Source organism: Dasypus novemcinctus, chromosome 1 (assembly GCF_030445035.2).
Source record: "Dasypus novemcinctus isolate mDasNov1 chromosome 1, mDasNov1.1.hap2, whole genome shotgun sequence".
Classification (NCBI taxonomy): Eukaryota; Metazoa; Chordata; class Mammalia; order Cingulata; family Dasypodidae; genus Dasypus; species Dasypus novemcinctus.
Window position 1 is genome coordinate 133,524,739 of NC_080673.1, and position 22,160 is coordinate 133,546,898.

Below are 22,160 nucleotides of genomic sequence, written 5' to 3' on the forward strand. Positions count from 1 at the left end.
ACCTTCCATTGTCATGACATGTTTGTTACAAATTATGAAAGAATATTGTAAAAATCTTACTACTCATTGTAGTCCTTCTCTTACATTTGGTGTGTTTTTCCCCCAACCCACCCTATTATTATTTTTAAAATATATATATTTTTTTACAGAAGTTGTAAACTTATAAACAATCATGCACAAGTACAGAATTCCCAAACAACACCCATTTATCAACACACCATACTGTGATGGAACATTTGTTACAGATAAGATACTATCTTCTAATTGTTACCATGTCCATAGGGTAGATTTGGCTCACATTTTCCATACTGCCGCAATATCAACACAGTGCATCTTTAGCATAGATGCAAGAATGTTATTATTACTGCTAACCACAGTCCATATGTCACTCTAGTTATATTTTTCCCATGATTCTCCACATTACCAGCTCCCTGCAGTAGTGATGTATATTTGCTCTAGCTCTCAGAGGTCGCTCTTGCATCTGTACTATCAACCACAATTCTCATCTACCTCTTGGTTTACCATGCTATTCAGTTCCATGGCATAGACTACCATTTTTAGCCACATCCCCATTTATAAAATAGCTGTTAATCACTATTTGTTACCATTAACTCTATACATTTCCACACTTTCATGGTAAAGCTAAAGATCAGTAGTGCATCTCAGTCCTCCTCTTTTTTTTTTTTTTTTTTTTTTTTTTATTGACTTTGTAATAATATTACATTAAAAATATATATGTGAGGTCCCATTCAACCCCACCCCCCCACCCCCCCTCTCCCCCCCCCCCCAACAACACTCGTTCCCATCATCATGACACATCCATTGGATTTGGTAAGTACATCTTTGGGCACCTCTGCACCTCATATACATTGGTTCACATCATGGCCCATACTCTCCTCTATTCCATCATGTAGGCCCTGTGAGGATTTACAATGTCCGGTGATTACCTCTGAAGCACCATCCAGGGCAGCTCCATGTCCCGAAGACGCCTCCACCTCTCATCTCTTCCTGCCTTTCCCCATACCCTTTGTCCATTATGTCCACTTTTCCCAATCCAATGCCACCTCTTCTATGTGGACACTGGATTGGTTGTGTCCATTGCACCTTTATGTCAAGAGGAGGCTCAGATTCCACCTGGATGCTGGATGCAATCCTCCCATTTTCAGTTGTAATAACTCTAGGCTCCATGGTGTGGTGGTTGTCCTTCACCTCCATCTTAGCTGAGTGTGGTAAGTCCAATAAATCAGATTGTAGGTGCTGGAGTCTGTTGAGGCTCAGGATCTGGCTATCACATTGTCAGTCCAGAGATTCAAATCCCCTAAATATATCTTAAACCCCAACATTAACTGCACCTCCAGCACATTAGCATGAAAGTCTTATGAAGGGAGATCCCATCTGAGTCCAGATTCATCACACATAAACACCATTTCCAAAGAGGGGCCATCTGCCCTGGTAGTTAATCCCATCAGCCATGTCAGTCCTCCTCTTATCTCCTTTAAGAATCCACCACCTACCACCAGGTCTTGAAGATATTTTCCTACAATTTCTTCTAGAAGCTTTATGGTTCTTGCTTTTATTTTTAGATTTTTGATCCATTTTGACTTAATTTTTGAATAATGTGTGAAATAGGGGTCCTCTTTCCCTCTTTCAGCTATGGATATCCAGTTCTTTCAGCACCATTTGTTGAATGGACTGTTCTGCCTGAGCTGTGTGGGTTTGACAGGCTGGTCAAAAATCACTTGACCATGCATGTAAGGGTCTGTTTCTGAACCCACAGTTTGGTTCCATTGGTCTATGTGTCTGTCTTTATGCCAGTACCGTACTCTTTTTACCACTATAGCTAGGTAATATGATTTAAAGTCTGGATAAGTGGGTTCACTTTTCCTTTTTATGATGTTTCTGGCTATTCAGGACCCCTTATCCTTCCAAATAAATTTGATAATCGTGTTTTCAATTAAAAAAAATGTTAATGGAATCTTTATCGGGATTGCCTTGAATTTGTGTATCAATTTGAGTAGAATTGACATCTTAATGATGTTTTGTCTTCTAATCCATGAGCATGGAGTGTTTTCCCAGTTAGTTAGGCCTTTTTTGATTTCTTTGAACATCGAGTTGCTTTTCTGAATACACAGGCTTTACCTTATTGGTTAAGTTTATTCCTGACTATTTCAATTTTATCTGTCATATTTTATTTTTACTACTCTTGACACTTTTAGCTACTTTTATGGATATAGTCTTCATTTCTATACTCTTACAGATCTCTCTCTTCTGTCTTTTCTTTCCAGGCTCTAGCACACCCTTTAGTATTTCCTTAAAATCTGGTCTCTTGCTTAGAAATTCTCTGTTTCTGTTTATCTGTGAATATTCTAATCTTGCCTTCATTTTTGAAAGATCTTGCTATATATAAGATTCTTGGCTGGAAGTTTTTCTCTTGTATCATCTTAAATATATCATACCACTGTCTTCTTGCCTCCATGGTTTCTGGTGAGAAATCATCACTTAATCTTATTGAGTATCCCTTATATGTTATGCATTGCTTTTCTCTTGTTGTTCTCAGAATTCTCTCTTTGTCTTTGGCATTTGGCATTCTCATTAGTATCTGTTTTGAAGTTGGTCCATTTGAATTTATTTGGATGTGTGTATGTTGTGCTTCTTGGACATGTATAGCTATTCTTCATTTGAGTTGGGAAATTTTCTACCATTATTTCTTCAGATATTCCGTCTGCCCCTTGTCCCTTCTCTTTTCCTTCTGGGACACCCATGACACATATGTTTGCATGTCTTTTGCTGTCATTTAGTTCCCTGAGACCTTGTTCTATTTTTCTCATTCTTCTCTTCCTCTCTTCTTTTGTATGTTCACTTTCAGAGGGCATATCTTCAAGCTCACCAATCCTTTCTTTGCCTTCTCAAATCTGCTATTATGAGTCCAATGTTTTTTAAATTTTATTTGTTGCACCTTTCATTCCCATAAGATCTGTTATTTTTCTTTGTATGCTTTGAAATTCTTCTTTGTGCTAATCCAATGTCTTTTAATATCCTTAATCTCTTTAGCCATCTCATTGAATTTATTAAGGAGATTTGTTTAAACATCTACGCATAGTTGTCTCAACTCCTTTACATCATCTGGAGGCTTATCTTGTTCTTTTACCTGGGCCATATCTTCACGTTTCTTGGTGTGGATTGTAATTTTTTGTTGGGTCTTGGCTTCTGGCTTACTAGAGTATTTATTCTGGGTGCAGTTTTTCTTTTTGTTTCAGGGCATCTTGCCCTTTATCCCTTGTTGGTTGTGCAATAGGAGCCAAGGATGTAGTTGGTACTATAAGCTATGGAGGCTCAAGCTGCCCTCATTGACCCAGGGACCGATGAAGTTTTTCCCAACTTTCTCCATTGTCGGGGGTTCCCCTGCCAGAGTCCTACCCTGGCAATGGAGAGATGTGTGGAATAATCCAAGTCATGCAGGCCTACACTCTAGTTGCCCAGAGAGACTGATGAAGTTTCTTGCCCCTTTCTCCCCTGCCTGTGGTGGGGATGGAGCTGTAGAAGTGGGCAGCAGTCTATTACAGTGCAGGTCCAAGATGGCCACAGTTGCCTGGTAGATTTCTGATTATTTAGTCTGTGGCAGCCAGAGATACTTGCAGTTACCTCAGTAGGCTGGAGGACGGGCCTGCCAGCCTCCTCCCTGCTAGAGGTGGCAGTGAAGCCTAGCCTAGGGCTGCAGGCTGAGCTGGGTGAAAGAAACCGGTTCTTACCATCACTGTGATTTTTGGTCAGCCAGGCTTCCCCTCATGCTGGGGTCAGAGTCAAAATTGCAGCCACCAGTCTCTTTCTGACTTGAACAGATTCACACCCTACCTGTTCCTAGGGTTATACTTTAGCCAGCTGAGTCTACTAATCAATAGCCAAATTGGTGGCCAACCATCACCTCCTCCTCTGTTTTTGGGAAATGGAGCTTCCAGTTCCAGTCACAGAATACTTACTGGGGTAGCTTGTGCCACCAGAGTAGGATGATCACAGATCTCTGTGGCTTGACTGGTAATTTCTTGGAGAGGCTGGCACAGGTCCCCACAGCTTCCTCCTGCTGGAGGTGGGGCTGGGACCTAGGCCAGAGCTGTGGTTTGATATGGATGGAAAGAAGCCCATCCCAACCAGCACTGTGATTTTTGGTCTGCCCCACTTGCCTTCATGCCAGGCAGCTCCTGGCCTCTTCTGACTTGGATAGGCTCAAACTTTAGCTTTTCTTAGGATTATACTTCAGCCCTCTGAATTTGCTCATCAGTAGCTGAAGTTGGTGCCCCACAGTCTCTCCTCCCCTGTTTCTGGAAAGTGAAGCTTTCATTTCCAGCTGTGGAACAGCTCCCGAGGCAGCTTGTGCCTCCAGTGGAGGATGGGCACCAGCTTCTGAGGCATGGAGTGCTCTACTTATGAATCTTTTCTGCAGATGGGCAGTCTCCTCCTTCCATTCCTTCAAGGATCTTGCAGGATGCTCTTCTGGTCTCCTAGAGCCCCTAAACAGGTGCTTCAGCTACCTCCAGATAGCTCTGGGTGTTTACTAACTATCCTGTAGCAGGAGCTGACTCTAGGAGCAACTTACTCCACCACCATCTTGCTGGTTGTGTGCAGAAAGGATTTTTGACATCTCCTTACCAGTCCTGGGTCCTCTTGAGCTGGCCCAAGAGGGCCAAGGGTGTGACAGGGCAGAAATCATGAGATTATGGTGTCATGGTGCAGCCATACTGGGGGCGATGGCTTGATCTCTCCTTTAATTTTAAAGGATAATTTCACTGGGTATAGAACTCTAGCTTGTTAGCTTTTATTTTTCTTTCAACACTTTAAATATTTCACTCATTTTTTATTGTATACATGATTTCCGAAGAGAAGTCTGATGCAATTCTTATCTTTGTTCCTCTGTATATTAGGTCCCCCCACCACCCACTGCAGTTTAAATATATTATCTGTAGGTATAAATTTTTTGAGTATTAATTGTGCTTTATGTTTTCAGAGCTTTCAGGATCTCTGACTTGGTGTCTGCTGACAGTTTTAGAAAATTCTCAGCCATTATTAGTTCAAATAGTTCTTCTGTTCCTTTCTCTCTTTCTACTTCTGCTATTCCCATTACGTATATGTTATACCTTTTGTAATTTACCCACAGTTCTTGGATATTGTATTCTCTCATTTTTATTTTTTCCCTCTTTGTATTTTAGTTCTGGAATTTTCTATTGACTTATCTTCAGGCTCACTGATTCTTTTCTTGGCCGTTTCCAATCTACTGATGAGACCTTCAAAGGCATTCTTCATTTCTGTTACAGTGATCTTTATTTCTACCATTTTGACTTTTTCTTAGAATTTTCATCTCTTTACTGTATATTATCATCTTTTTTACCTGCTGGCAACTTTTTTCCCATTAGGACCCTTTAAGTTCCTGGTATCATAATTCCAATATCTCTGTCATATCTAAGTCTGATTCTGATGCTTCTTCTGTCTCTTAAGATTGTGTTTTTTCCCTTTAAGTATATCTTGTAATTTTTTGTTGACAGTTGGACATGATGTACCAGGTAAAAGGAACTGTTGTAAACAGATCTTTAGTCTTAGGTTTTGGGTTTGTAGCCTGGCTGTTAACTATTGTTTCCTATGGCTACAAGTGTCAGAGGTTAAAATTTCCTTTGGTGTCTTTGTTTTTGTCTCACTTGTTCTGATTGGGCTTTCCTAAATATTTCCTGATTAAGGTCCAAGCCTTATAGTTCTTTTTCTTGCAATCTCCTATTATTATACAGGAGCCCTATTGATGTGGTAGTTTTGGGGGAAGTGTGGAGGATTATCCTATAATTCTATGATTAGATCTCCATCTTTTAGTAAGCCTGTTACCCAGGACTGCAACCTTCACAAGTGCTTCTAGGCTAAACATTACATTCTCTTACTTTGAATAAGAAGTCTAGAAGGAGCAGCACTTTCCACCAAGTGAGGATTGAAGGAAGCTGGGGTAAGTTAGTAGTCTGGTAGCATTCTGGTAAAACACAAATATGTTACACTCTGGTGAAATGGTTTCTTTAGAGGGTAGTCCTTTGTTAAGGAGAACAGAGTGTTCTGCATGTATTTCAAAATGGTTACTTTTCAAGGCAACTTTTGGTTTATCAAGTTGGTGACATAAGACCCTCCAGGATGCCATTCCTCATGGAGTCTTTGAATAACTAGCCCAAACTGGCAGAGCCATCTTCCTCAAAACTCTGGAAAACATTTAAAGGGCTACAGTAACTGGACAAGTGCCATGATGAATCAATCAAAATGTAAGAGAAGCCCTTGGCAACCTTGCTGACCCCTCCCCAGTGTAGTGTGGATCCAACATATGCTCCCATTGGAGGTCCCTGGCTCTTTTCCAAAGGGAAAAGAGTAACCCCGTTGTGCATATTGGAGTGCCTCTGTGTTGGTGCCAGTTTACCAGGAGGCAGCCTGAAAGACTGAACCAAGAATGTAATCTCTGACTCACCTTCCCAAAACTTGCCCTGTAGACAAAAGCAGTTCAAGGACAGCCAAAGTGTAGAAAACAATAAAGTGAAAGCATCCTGGGGTAAAGGATTACCTATTTTAAGAAATAAAATAGAGCAACTGGGAGGGAGGAAAAGACTGTTTTATAAGGAGTAGGAGGGAAATTGGAATTTCTGTAAATGGGGGTGGAAATTCTCAAGGCAATGAATGAGCATAGGCCCAGAACAAGATGCAGACTCAGAAAAGATGGAGAGAAATTTCCACATCACTTTTGTTTCAGGCTGATCTTCTTGATATGAAGACTAAATTCAGAAGGAAAAACCAGCCAACATAGAGCCAATTTGTAAAGGCTATGAAAGGTTCCCACCCCCATAGGATTTTTATTTTTGTTAGATCCTGGCATTCAAGGAAATCTGTCATACCTGTCATATCACTAGCTGGATACAAATTTAAGGAATAGACAGGTCAGGGACTAAATCCCAGAGTTAATACTTTAAAATATTAAAATATACAGTGTGCAACAACAGCTTACAAGACAAAGAAACCAGAAATGATGGCCCATCCAAAGAAATGAGGTAAAAATTCAGAAACCATCAGTGAAGAAGACCAGACTTTGGGCATAAAAGACAAAGACTTAAAAAATGTTTTAAAATATGCTCAAGGAAATAAAGGAGGACATGGAGAAAGAACTATAGGACATCAGGAAAACAATAAATGAACAACATTTTAATTTCAATAAAGAGAGAAATTTTAAAAATGAATGAAACAGAGCTAGTGGTGTTCAAGACCATAAAAACTGAAAAATTCCCTAGAGTGTTTCCACAGCAGATTGGAACTAGCAGAGGAAAGATCAGTGACTCCAGGCAGTTGAAATGATTCAGGCTGAAAAGAAATGACACTAGACAGTGGATTGAAGTGGCACAAAGAAATATCTGCAGTAGAGCTAACCATATGGGTAATTATAAATGCCAGTACTATTGAATTGTGTTTTTTACTATGTTACCCACTATTTACCCCTTACAGGTTCTAAATGCAAATGCATAAAAAATAATGATAAACCTATGGTTTTGGATGTATAAAGATATGATTTATGACAAATACAACAAAAAGGTATAAAGATATGATTTATGACAAATACAACAAAAAGGTAGGGGGATGGAGGCATAAAGGAACAGGTATGTTTAATGCTATTGAAGTTAAGTTGGTATCAAATCAGACTTGGTTATTATAGGTTTAGGATGTCAAATATAAGTTCCATGGTAGCCACATCGAAAATGAAAAATATACAGAATAAAATGATAATGGCCTCGAAATGGTACACTATGAAAAGTAAAATAAATGTGTAAGTAGGAGTTAATGGAAGAATTGATGGACAAAAAAGGTATATAAATTACAAAGACCAAGAAGCAATATGGCAGAAGTCCTGCATTATCAATAGTTACTGTAAATGTAAATGGATTAAACTTTACAGTCAGAAGGCAGATATTGGCAGAACTGATTAAAAAAGCATGACCCAGGGAAGCAGATGTGGCTCAACTGATAGAGCATCTGCCTACTATGTGGAGGGTCCATGGTTCAATCCCTAGGGTCTCCTGACCCATGAGGTGAGCTGGCCCACGTGCAGTTTTGCTGCATGCAAGGAGTGCCGTGCCACACAGGGGTGTCACCCACGTAGGGGTGCCCCACATGCAAGGAGTGCACCCCACAGGGAGAGCCGCCCCATGTGAAAAAAGCACAGCCCACCCAGGAGTGGTGCTGCACACACGGAGAGCTGATGCAGCAAGATGATGCAACAAAAAAGAGATGCACTTTCCCAGTGCTGCCAGATAATGCAAGCAGATGCAGAAGAACACATAGTGAATGGACACAGAGAGCAGACAATGGGAAGGGGGGGAAGGAGAGAGAAATAAATAAAATAAATCTTTAAAAAAAAAAGGCACGACCCAACCATATGGTCTTTATAAGAGACTCATGTTAAATTCAAAGGCATAAGTAGGCTGAAACTGAAAGGATGGAAAAAATATGTACCATGCAAATAGTAACCAAAGGAGGCTGGAGTGGCTATACTGATATAAGATAAAATAGATTTTAAGTTAAAAGGGACAAAGATGGTCACATATGCTGATAAAGGGTCAATGAAACAAAAAGACATAAATATATATGCACCTAATAGCAAAGCCCCAAAATATATGAAGCAAATATTAACAGATTTGAAGGTAGGAATTGATGATTCTGCATTAACAGTAGGAGACTTCAGTATACCATTTGCAATATTGGAAAGAACATCCAGACAAAAGATCCATAGGGTATATCAATTAAACCTAATAGACATATCTAGAATTCTTCATCCAACAGCAGCAGATACACATTCTTCTCTAGTGCACATGGGTTGTTCTCCAGGATAGTCAACATGTGAGGTCACAAAATAAGTCTCAGTAAGTTTAAAAATACTGAAATCATACAGTGTATCATCTGCAACCACAGTGAATGATACTAGAAATCAATAACAGATGGAGAACAGGAAACTCCACCAATATGTGGAAATTAAACAACATAGTCTTAATCAACTAATGTGTCAAAGAAGAACTCTAAGTGGGAATTAAGAAATATCTTGAAACAAATTTAAAAAAAACCCCACAACATCCCAAAAAATTATGGGATACAGCAAAGGCAACGCTGAGAGAAAAATTTATAGCTCTAAATGCTTACATTAAAAAGTGAAGGTCACAAATCAAAGTCCTGACCTCACAAATGGAGGATCTAGAAAAAGTAAAACCAAACCCAAAGTGGGTAGAAGGAAGGAAATAACAATGATTAGAACAGATATCAATGACTTAGAGAATTTAAAAAAATGAAGAGAATCAATGAAACAAAAAATTGTTTCCATGAAAATATCATAAAATTGATAAACCTTTAATTCTGACAAAAAAGGAGAAGATACAAATGCCTAGAATCAGAAATGGAAAGAGGGTCATTACTTACTACCAACCATAAGGAAATAGAATGAATTATAAGAGGATACTTTGAAGAACTATATGCAAACAAATTGGATAACCTAGATGAAGTGGCCAAATTTCTAGAAACACACAAACTACCTACATTAACTCAAGAAGAAATAAAAGATCTCAACAGACCAATAACAAGTAAAGAGATTCAATCAGTAATCAAAAAGTCCCACCAGGACAAGATGACTTCACTGGTGAATTTTACGAAACTTTCCAAGAAGAATTAACACCAATCCTGCTCAAGTTTTTCCAAAAAGGAGGGAACACTTTCTAAATCATTCTGAGGCCCAACATTACCCAGTTACCATAGCCAGATAAAGATACCACAAGAAAAGAAAATTACAGAGAAAAACCCTTATGAATATAGATAGAAAAATCTTCAACAGAATACTGGCAAACCAAATCCATCAACACACTGAAATAGTTATACACCATGATCAAGTAGGATTTATCCCAAGTATTCAAGGGCAGTTCAACATAGGAAAATACATCACATTAATAGAACGAATGGGGAAAAACACATGATCCTCTGAATTGATTCAGAAAAGGCAATTGAAAAAATCCAGCATGCTTCTTTTTTTTTTTAAAGATTTATTTTTTATTTATTTCTCTCCTCTCCCCCCAGCCCCTCCCCACCCCCAGTCCCCTGTTGTCTGCTCTCTTTGTCCATCTGCTGCGTGTTCTTTGCCTGCTTCTGTTGTCAGCGGCACAGGAATCTGTGTTTTTTTTGTTGTGTCATCTTGTGTGTCAGCTCTCTGTGTGTGTGGCACCATGGGCAGGCTGAACTTTCTTTCGCGCTGGGCGGCTCTCCTTACAGGGCGCACTCCTTGCTCGTGAGGTTCCCCTACGCAGGGGACACCCCTGCGTGGCAGGGCACTCCTTGCGCACATCAGCACTGCACGTGGGCCAGCTCCATATGGGTCAAGGAGGCCCGGGGTTTGAAATGTGGACCTCCCATGTGGTAGACGGATGCCCTATCCACTGGGCCAAGTCTGCTTCCCCCAGCATTCTTCTTGAAATAACCACTTAGAAATCTAAGAATAGAAGGAAACTTCCTCAGCACAATAAAAAGTATATGAAAAATCCACAGCTAGCATCATACTCACTTGTGAAAAACTGAAAGCTTTCCCTTTACATCCATTTACAACAGCAATGAAAAGAATCAAGTATCTAGGAATAAATATAACCAAAAAAGACTTGTACGTGGAAAACTACAAACCATTGCTAAAAGAAATCAAAGAAAACGTAAATAAATGGAAGGACATTCTGTGTTTCTGGTTTGGAACACTAAATATTATTAAGATGTTAATTCTACACAAAGCAATTTACAGTTATAATGCAATCACCACCAAATTTCCAATAACCTTCTTTGCATAAATAGAGAGTTCATCTGTAGTAACTGGAGGGAGACAGGTTACATGTGCACAGATGCCAATAGGTTGGTAGAATAATCATTGCATCTGGATTATATTGGGTAATTTGTGATCACAATGTGACTTTCCAATGATGGCATACCTTTGTACTTGGAAACTTATGACCCATTGAACCTTTATATACTTATTGATGTGATGCTTCGGCAACCTCAGCTGACAGTTGTATAGTTTCACATTTTAAAATTAAACATGGGCATTATTTTAATGAGTTGCTAACTTACATTTAAGTTAATAATAGCTAATAGTTATTGAATCCTTTGTATAATCATGTTTAAACCTTTATCCAAACCTGTGACGTTGGAACTATTTCTAAACTCCAGTTTACAGTTGGGGAAACAGAGCCTAAGAGAAAATAAAGAACTGTTTCAAGGTCATACATTGACTCAATTTGCTGATTTCTGAAACTGTGGTTCATTCCTTAACCATAGACTGTACTACTTTCTGGAAGTAGTTTGGCCAGTAAAATGTGTTATTTAATTTGCTTATATGATTATGACATAGGAATAAAAACGCTTCTTATAGCTTTGAGCATCTCCTTTTAATTTTTTTTCAAGACCTAGACCCAGAATCTTAAGAACCCGTTATAGAAATAATTGAATTTACATCAGAGGAAACATTGGTTGATTGGCTGTGGGTAGGCAGAGCATCACCATTTTCTTTGTAGTTTCCCTTTATAAGTTAGATCTTTTGTTTGTTTTGTTTTTAAAGATTTATTTTATGTATACGCTCCCCCCCCCATTGTTTGTGGTTGCTGTCTGCTCTCTGTGTCTGCTCATCTTCTCTTTAGGAAGCACTGGGAACTGAACCTGGGACCTCCCATGTGGGAGAGAGGTGCTTAATCATTTGAGCCTCCTCAGCTCCCTGCTTTGTTGTTTCTCATTCTCTTTCCTCTTTGTGTTTCCTTGTTGTGTTGTTTTGTTGCATTAGTTCACCGTGCCTGCCCATTATGCCTGCTCACATTCTCCTAGAGGCAGTGGGGACTGAACCCAGGACCTCCCATGTGGTAGGCGGAAGCCCAGTTCCTTGAACATATCTGGCTCTCTGTAAGTTAGATCTTAAATTAGAAATCTACAGCAAGATGTTCCATGTATTTGAAGTGAGTAAGGTCACAGAATATTGTCTTGAGAATTGAAAATTTCCTTTGCCTACTTGCTCGTTACGGGTTGGGCCTTCTAGGCCTGCTTTCTCATTTGTAAAAGAGGTATAATAATACCTGCCTACTCTGACTGTTGTATTAGAGATAATATATTCTCAAGCATAAAGCGCAGTGCCTGATTCTTAGGCTGCTAAATGATATGTGGCTGGGTAGCTCCTTTGTCAGTTTCATTAACTACTACCCAGGAGGATGGGTAGCATTAAGGGTTGCTAACATACTTTGTTCCCTGGGTTATCTTATTTCCCAACTGGAGAATGACTCGTTCAGTTTAACTTTAGAAACATCTCTTTTGTGTATATTTTAGGAATGATTTATTATTTAGCATTAGGAAAGACAAAGCTCCATAGAAATGTACTTATTTTTTGATCCTTATTTTTGAATAAAAAATAAGAACATATTGTCTGACAGTGAATTTGGGAATGGTCCCAGATAATCTAGAGATGCATGGTTTACTGTAAGCATGAGGCCCTGGGTATCCTCTTGGGTGTGGAGGAGATTCCTTTCGTTCTTCCTAAATGTTCTTGTTCTCCAGTCACTTAATCCAGGCATCTATATTGTCTAGACTTGGGTTGTGTGAAATCTCCTCAGTGAAGATGGGAAATCCATACATTAAAATTAAGCATTGCATTCTCCTTCCCCTCAAATGGTTAGAGAAATAGTTATAGCAGATTACTGATATAGCCAGAAACTCATAGACTCATGGGCCTTGGATAGTGTGTAGCAGCACAAAGTTAACAAAGGATCTCCGGTTACCTGCATAACTAACTTAACATATATTGGACAAAGCCAACTGACAAGAGACCATGGCATATCTTGTGTTAGTGGAATTGGGAATAACAATTGAATGGGAAGCTCCTTAATCTGGGGATAGTCTACACCCAAGGGCTTGATCCATCCTTACTTTGGAAACTCCCCTCTTCCACTGTGCTCCTGTGACACTTGAGTTCATTTCATAAATTTTGAGTTATTTGTCTAAACCACAGTTTGCAAAAATATTCACCATGGATTTGGTTGAAAGGCAGACTAAATTTTTGTGTCTGTGCTTACACTCATGACTAATGTAGTTTGTTCAGTAGGACAGAAAAAACCCTCAAAGCAGAGAATGTGCTACTGCTGACACCAGTCTTGGAGCGGGGCTTCACTTCACTCTGTTCCTCGACAATCCTCAATCCTTCTCTGCCTAGTAAATATTTACAAGTGTGTTACTTGTTCTACCCATTTAATAAAGGATATTTTGTTTAAATATATTGGTTATTATAAGTGGCATAATGATAACAAACATGCACCCAGAGAATTTCCAAGTTGCAAAACATATTCATTTGTCTTCTGGTACTTTATACATTGCTTGAGGTATTTAACCAGGAAAATTACAAAAACATAGTGATTCTATAAGGAGGTGGTAGGGTCATTTATAAATCTCTAAGTAATTCATGGATGAAAATGGGGCAAAATATGCAGTTTATATAGGTGAGCAATATTTGAGAATTGTAGTTTTTTCAGTGCACTTTAACACATCATAGGATTAGTCTTGGATTAGAATTTATTTTTACTTTTTTATTTTTCAGAAGTTTAAAATTCATGTTCTCAGCTTTTCACTTCCATGCTCTCTTTTTCATCCTTTTCCCCCCCTTGTTTTCCTTCTCCAATATTCACTGTTTTCTGGCTTAATATATATAAATATTATTTATATTAAGACATAAATGGTTCATTCAATGCTGTCTTTCTAAGGGTGTTTGCATTTTAGTAGGCATAATACTCACATTTGGCTAAGTCAAAGGAATTAAGTTCTAATTGTGAAAGTCAGTTTAACATCTACATGGATACCAGTATTTTAAGGGGGACTCTGAATACATGCTCATGTTCAAAAAGGTGTCTGTGTAAAGAACACAGTGCAATATGAGCTTACTATCCCCTCTTGACTAACCAGAGCCTGCATATTAAATTTACAGATAATTATCTTCTTCTTTACCCATTCTCCTCATTTTCTGAAAATGCTCATGATTATGGGGCACAGCATGGTGGCAGCAGAATAAGTGTATGGGCTTTGGCGTGGCATTTGGATTCATATTTGAGCTTCATGTTTGTTTGACTTTGTGCACATCATTCCCCTCCCCACACCATCTCAGTTTCCTTACCTTTGAAGAATGGTTGTTAGGGGCATCATGATAGAAATAATGTATATAAATTACAACATTGTAAGATACAATGTATAAACTGTAGGCACATGGTAGGTATAACATAAAATAGCTGTTGTAATTAATGTGATTTCTAGGATTTCTACAGGGAAAAAACTAAACCAAACAGCATAATTTCTTCCACATAATAGCAACTTGGTTAAAAACTTGTAGCAGGTGTCAGTTACACTAATAAATTAATTGGGGGTACCAGCAGAATATCTCAGCCTACATGTAATATCAGGTGTTAAAAACTGCTTTTTGACCTTGAATAAAAGGGGGAAATGGAAAGGACAAATGAGTTTATATGGCTATGAGTCTCCAAAAAAGAGTCGGGAGGTTATCAGAGGGGTCATGCTTACGCATGCCTCAGCAGGGTCCCAGAGACAGCCAAAGTAGATACAACTCCAGGTACAGGTTCTCCTGAGGGCTACAGAGTTCCACAGGTTCTATGGTCATGGCAGATGGCTCTGGAGTTCATGCCATATCAGTTGGGCCTACTTTGGAGTTTGTGTTCCTGAGTATGATGGAGTTGGACTCAGATGTGATCTTTCTACACATGCCTCTTCTGTCACTTTTACTGAACCTGTGGTTGGTGCTGGGGGTGTATCCTCAGGCGACCTGAATCGCTGGACTGTCCATGTGGCAGCCAGGCTCTGAGCCTTAGCAGACTTGCAACTCCTACCCTCTGGTTTATTGGACTTACCCTGGCCAGCTAGTAGGGAGGTTAAGAAGGTCAACCAGCACACCAGGGAGCCAAGGGTGCCTACAGCTGCAAGCAGGGGAATTACATCCATCATCCATGTGGAATCTAAGCCCCCTCTCGATATAGAGGTGGAATGGACATAACCATAACAGGGTCCACATGCTGGAAGAATAGAGTATGGATTAGAGTGGACTTACTGATGTTCTACTATGGAACTATTGTGATCAGTATTGGAAGATATTATGGCATTGATGTGGAGAAAGTGGCCACAGTAGCTGTGGAGGGTAGAGAGAAGGAGGAAAAGATATGATGTGGGGGCATTTTCAGGACTTGGAGTTGTCCTGGGTGGTGCTGCAGGGACAAATGCTGGATATTGTATGTCCTGCCATGGCCCACTGGGTGGACTGAAGGAGAGTGTAAACTACAATTTAAATCAGTATCCATGTGGTACTGCAGTGCTCCAAAATGCATTCACCAAATGCAGTGAATGTGCCATGATGATGAAAGAGGTTGTTGATGTGGGAGGAGTGGGGTGAGTGGGGTGGGGGATATATGTGGACCTCTTGTATTTGTTGAATGTAATATTAAAAAAAAATAAAGTGAAAAAAAATTAATTGGGGGCATGTCATGTTGTAAGCAAGTCGGATATAGTTTTATAGAGCTTAATATATTCATGCTTTCAAAAATACATGAGATGTGAATATTCATGTCATGATAAGCTTTTTAAAATAAAAAATGATTCATTGAACACTTAGTTACCTAAGTGCATTTGAGAAATGATTTGAGTTCCCAAAAATCTGTACTTAGAGGATGATTCAGGAGTTTGTCTGTCATGCAAATTGGAGTGAGGTCTTGTGACCTGGGCACTTTATTCCTTTGCTGTGTTCTGCTGTGCTCCCTTGTTGCACAGAATTTTACAATTCTGTTTTTCACTCCACAGATTTACCATTAAAGAGACATGGGGAGTATGAGCTGGTGACTCCAGTCAGCACAAATCTAGAAGGACACTATCTCTCCCATATTCTTTCTGCAAATCACAAAAAGAGGTCAACGAGGGATGTGTCTTCCAATCCTGAGCAATTGTTTTTTAACATCACAGCATTTGGAAGAAATTTTCATCTCCGACTAAAGCCCAACACTCAACTAGTAGCTCCTGGGGCTATTGTAGAATGGCATGAGACATCTCTAGTACCTGGGAATATAACTGAACCCATTAATGATCATCAACCAGGAAGTACTTCAGAAAGGATCTGGAAAACAGAGCCTTTGCAGGCTAACTGTGCTTATGCTGGTGATATCATGGACATTCCAGGAACCTCTGTTGCCATTAGCAACTGTGATGGTCTGGTAAGACTCGTTCCCTTTTGTGTGTATGTGTGTGTGCAGGTGTTGGGAGCATTGCATGGCTTCAGCATGATTTGGAAGATAGAGGTAGAAAGGAAACCTCATTACTACATTTTAAGCTCGTGGAAAAGCATTACAAAGCATTTGATTTTCTGTCAAAGATGTGTGCCTTGGTTTAATTTATTGCATGAAGACATTCTAAAAAAACTATTTAGCATTTCTTGTTTATTTTTTTTACATGTGTTACATACATGGGGAATTTTATTTGTTAATATTTGTTTAGTCTAGAATTTGAAAATCAGTGATTATGCTAATAATTTCTTCCAAAATTTTCTGAACATTTTCTAAAGAAATGTAGATTTCTTCAAAATGGTAGTATTTCCCTTATTATTTGGAAACTTTGGCTATCTTCTTAGAGTATTTTGAAAGCATTTTTAGCTTCCCCATAGAATGCTAAAATGGGAAATGAACAGATCCTCTGACAGAATCTGTCCACATAACATTACTTATTTGTTTATTTTTTTTTGGTTATTCTTGCTTTTTTATTTTTAAATTAATAAAGCATAAATCCATCTGCATTAGTCAGCCAAAGAGTTGCTCATGCAAAGAACCAGACATCTGTTGGCTTTTATAAAGGATATTTACTTGGGGTAAAAGCTTAGTTACAAGACCCTATAGAGTCCACCCCAAGGCTGTTTCTCGCCAAAGTCTGTTGTCACATGTTGAGGCAAGATGGTGGTTGATCTTCCTTCTTCCTCTTAAGGCTCCATGGACCAGCTTCTTCTGATCTCAGCTGTAGGTTGGCATGGGGCTTGCCTCTTAGGGCTTCCTATATCAGTCTGGCATAGGGCTGGTTTCTTCCAGGCCTTAGCAGCTGCTCTGTTCTTTTTGGGTGCAAACTCTCAGGCAAATGGCTCATTTCTTCCTGGGGTTTTAGCTGTTTTGAACCTTCTCTCCTCTGGTATCTGTGAAGCTTTCTGCCCATGTCTTCTTGAGTGAGTTTCCATTTATATCAGCCCACCATGGGGGCAGGGACTCAACCCTGAGTCACAACCTACTGATGTGGTCAAATCAAAGGCCCTAAATTGATTTTATTAAATAAACTTAAAAACTTTGAATTTAATACAAACAAAGGGTATTACACCCAGAGGAACTGGCCAGTTTACAAACATAATCTCTCTTTTGGGTGATTCCATAAATAATCTCAAACTGCTACACCATTCAAAGTATACAATCAGTGCTGTTCAGTGTAGTTATAGTTGTGCGTTCAATACTTCAATAATTTTTAAAGCATTTTCATTATTCCAGTAACAATAATTATAATAATACTAAAAAACAAGAAACAGTCAAACAAACAAAACTCATCACTTCTCAATCTCTCTATACTTTGTTTCCTATTCTCTTGTTTATTTATATTTTGTAAAAACAGTCTTATATATGCAGTATCACCCATATTGATATTTTACATGAGATGACACTAATAACAGTACTTTCTGAGCATGAGATCAGTCTCTGTGTGGTGGCTCTGATTCATTTTTTTTCTTTATTTTCAAATAAAATACACATTATTGCTTTTCAATTCTGCTCTTGAGGCCAAGAGTAACTGGCCCTTCTCTATGTACTTTGCAGATGTGAATTATTTTTGTTTGGTTTGTATCCGCAGATGTTGTTTGAAAATTGTGTCAATGTTTATGTCTCTTCCACTCACAGTTGACTCCAAGTCTTTGTTTAAAAAGAGCAACCATTTTTCTTTCATGGTTGCCGGGCTGCTATGTCTTGTTCAGAACCCTTTCTTTAATTTAAACCCCTGCTTCTGGGAGTTCTCAGAATATTCCTCAAATTCCTGCTTGTGCTTATTCTACCTTGTTTGGACTTCCTATGATCCCTTGAATGTTCTGCTATTGTTCTCTTTGTGAATAGGCCCAGCCAAATAGAATTATGAGACCATATGTTTTACCAAATGTTGGTGAATTCATTATGCTTTGGACTTTTATTTTTATGGGTTTGTACTACCTCTTGATATTCCATAGGGTTTTTAAGACCAGCACAGGAAACTGTACATAGCATACCTGTAGCAAATCCAAGGTTCCAACTTGGATTTCATTAGATCAGGATCCATATCCTCACACTTGGTCCGGATCATGTTCTGGGATTTGAAGGTGTATGGAGTCTCTCAAATTCTTCTCTTCCTACATAAAAGATTGAATAGGTATGAATTAAATGTCATTGAGTTAAAAAAAAAACCCCTTTCTAGGAAAGATGGCTATTTCAGTATTGACTGAAAGAGTTTTGATTCAGTACACTAAGATACAAAAGGAAATAAATTACAGAAAAGATATACTGTTTTATAATACTTTTGAATAAATATCTTGAGTATAAGTCTTAATTCAACATTATTTTTCAGTTTTAAATCTAAGAATCATGCTCTTTTTATCTTCTCAGTTAATATTTGAAACATGGCATCTTGGCTTGAAAATCAATTTAAGGAAGGAAAAAAATGGAAATTATTTTAATGGACTAGCATAGTGAATGATAAAACTGAGTTAGCAATCAGCATTTTTTTATTCTACATGTCAAGTTATGTAACCATAGATACTAAATCTGGGACAATTAAGTTGTTATGAGGAAGAGGAAAATAGATATAAAGTATGAGTGACTTATTAGGATTAATTTCTCTCTCTCTCTTTTTTTTAAGGAGGTGCTGGGAATTGAACCCAGGACCTTGTACATGAGAAGCAGGTGCTCAACCACTTAGCTGCATCCACTCCCCAATTTCTCATTTTCAAGCTATGCACTCATAGATTATGTATTTATAAAGCTTTGTTCACTAAAACTCATTTGCTAAATTTTTTGATCCATTAATTAAATAATTTACTTTAAAATATGTGTTGGAAACCATTTATGGATAAGCACTATCCCAGGTTCTGTGTAATGGTGAAAAAAATAATTATGGTTCCCATTATCATGTTGCTCCAAGATGTTACTTGTCAAAATATCTTGCAATTGTATATATTCTAAATTTTTAAAAATTTAGAATTATGTTTAACTTAAAATATAGTGATTAAGGGTCTTATCTCTGGAGAGATTTTATGAATGAGATTAGTTTCTGAGCAGAGATAAGTGGCCCAAAAAAACCCCTGGGCCTGATTCAGGAAAATGGTGGGTCATACTGGAAGTGCTGTGTATGGAAGCCTTTTCTAGAGTTTCCAGCTCACGGAAGTTATGTTCCAAGAGGAAGAATGCAGAATATGGAGGGAAGAGGCAAGAATTATGGAGAGTATGTGGTTGATTTTTAAGATCAATAAATCGGAGGAATAACACTAGCAACTACTGGATCAACACAGGGAGGGTCTTAATATGAAGCACAGAGAAGATAATAGGCAATTTGCTTAATCTTGAGAAAATAATCTCTCTGTCATGCCATTCCACTTATGAGTGATTCAGCTTGCTTCATGAAGCTGGGGATAAATTCTTAAAATTACAGGATTGTGCTGAATGAGGATAGGCCCTTATCAGAGATGAAGTGGGAATTCTGAGGAGACTGTGAAGAGAACTGACTGATTAGCTGATGCCTAAACCTTTTTGTCCTTTTAACTTGCTATATGGGGATTTAAGCTTGACCTTCTTGACCTCCAAAGATTAACGTGATGGGATATAAAGTACATTACTTTAGGAGACTCTGGGATTATCATCAAATCCAAATTGTTTTAAAACAGCCACTTCTGGCCTAAAAATACTGTTAGCATATAGTTAACTCTCATGATATGGAAAAGAATGCCATTGAAACCTTACCTGGATGAGGAAATTAAACCTTTTGATTAGGTTAATTTTTGACTGGTGTAGAAAGGATTCCAGTGATCTGATTTTCTACATGTGCCTTTGAAGCAGTTACATTGAGCAAGCATCCACAGGTATTCATTATTCAGTAAGGTTGGAGGGTTTGTAGCAAGGGCCTCCTCAGTGAAATTTATTTATATATTTTTTCTTTTATGCTACTTTGTGTTGTGCTATGTGAGTCTGAAATGGGTAGCACATCCATGCAGAATTAATTTGTGTTAAAAAAGAATTCTATAAGCCAGTGCTACTTAAAGTGTGGTCCACAGACTCAGATTCATGACAAGAGAAATGCAGAAAGTAAGACACTAAGCATTCAGAAACTTTTATAGCAATTTGACAGACTGATTGTAAGTATGTTGGGTCTTATAATAAAAAAAAATTGGAGGATGAACTTTCATGTGTTTTTTAATTTTTCTTGGAATTCATTTTTAAATTGTATTTTGCAAAAATCTTGGTCTGGGAAAGAGTGGAGATGGACACTTTCTTCACCACTGTTAGTTTGAAAAGCAGTGCTGCTTAGCTGGATTTACACATTCTGGACATCAGAAGCTTGACTGAAACAGGAATCTACCTATTCCAGTAACTTTGAAATGGCCACAGGAAAGGTACTTTAACATAGGCATTAATGAAGAGAACAGAAGAATGCCTTGAATGACACATCCAGAGCTATGTCTAAAGTGAGATCTGGACACAGGTATGTTTAATAACAAAAATATTAGTGGGTTTCTGAAATCAACATCAAGGTCTTCTTCACAAATAAATTGATAATAGTTCTAACCAGTATATTCAAGGGCAATATCTAATCTTTGACTTTTTCCTGTTCTTGACTATCCATTATGAATGACTACTTATTCTTCCTCAGCTACAGCTTTATTCCTGCTTTAGGCTGCCCTCCCTATAGATTAGAATTGTTGAGATATACAATTATAGATTTGTCCCTGCATTCTGACAGCATCCAATCCAGAACAAAGCCCTGGTTCTTTGGATACTCCCCCAAATTACCAAGCCAAAGGCCAAATCCTGCAAAAGGTTGTTTCATTCTCTTACTGAGGTGCCTCATGGTTCCCTCTTGTGTATGTTCTGCCTTCCTGCAACCAATAATAAACCCAGTTTGTCAATCTTAAGTTGTGTTCCTGGCCATCTTTAGCTTGGGAGCATTGGCATGCTTTATCTCTCTGTTTGTACATCTCTGAAATGAGAGTTCAGTGGTGAGGCACCACTGCGATGAGCATTTCACATGCTTCTTGTGGGAAGACACCTGTAGTTTAGAATTCCAGCTGCAAATGGATTTCTTTTATACTGAGTCCTGGCAGCCCTCTGTAACACATTAAATCTCCCCTGTGCATAGTAGCAGCTCCCAATCATAACTGTTTAACCAGCTTGTGCTCCCAAGTCTGTGTTCTACACGTTTTCCAAAATAAAGGTTAGTGGGTTTAAGTCATGTGTCTCATAACATAAAGAAACAAGGTGTTTCTACACTAGAGGACAAGCTTACTTGGTTAATAACCCCTGGATTGTCTTCAGAGGGAACTGGTTGGGAGCACAAGAACTGACATGATGGAGCTTTGGCTAATGACTCTCCTGGGTTACCCAGATCAACAGTTTCCTTGTGAATTTATCTAGAACAAGTTTTCAACATGTTTTAACTTTTGGAATTCTTCCTTCAAATGAAATCAGTGGTTATCTAATAAACTAATATGTAAACTGGATAAACTCAGAGAAAGTTTGGTTACAACACAGGTGTGGGATGCTCTTTGTTTTAGTTTTTCTTCCCCTTATTCTGTCCTCATTCCAACCCATTGTCAGGTTCCCTGAAGCATCTAACATTAATCTTCACTGTTAGGGCAGAAGTTGCACAGGTTCTTGAAGCTTGAGGTTAGTAATTTGGGAGCCATAAACAGAACCTCTTTTCTAAAATATCTAATAGTCACATACAGTTAATATCAGAGAAACTTATAATCTCTTTAGACTTTTGGCAGGACCAAATGAAGTGTTTGTGAACAACTGTAAAGCTTGTAAAGAAAA

General features: G+C 38.4%; 1 protein-coding gene across 5 annotated transcripts in view; it reads left to right on the top strand.

The window, feature by feature from the left end:
- ADAMTS3 (ADAM metallopeptidase with thrombospondin type 1 motif 3) overlaps window positions 1-22,160 on the top strand; it is a 316,618-nt gene that overhangs the window by 14,277 nt on the left and 280,181 nt on the right. For all 5 annotated transcript variants that reach the window (XR_009185863.2, XM_058297220.2, XM_058297235.1 and 2 more), the window contains one exon: window positions 15,895-16,301. Coding sequence is in view for 4 of the 5 variants with exons in the window: in XM_058297220.2 (XP_058153203.1) it covers window positions 15,895-16,301 (407 nt within the window). In the remaining variant the exon portion in view is untranslated. The remainder of the gene's footprint in view (window positions 1-15,894; window positions 16,302-22,160) is intronic.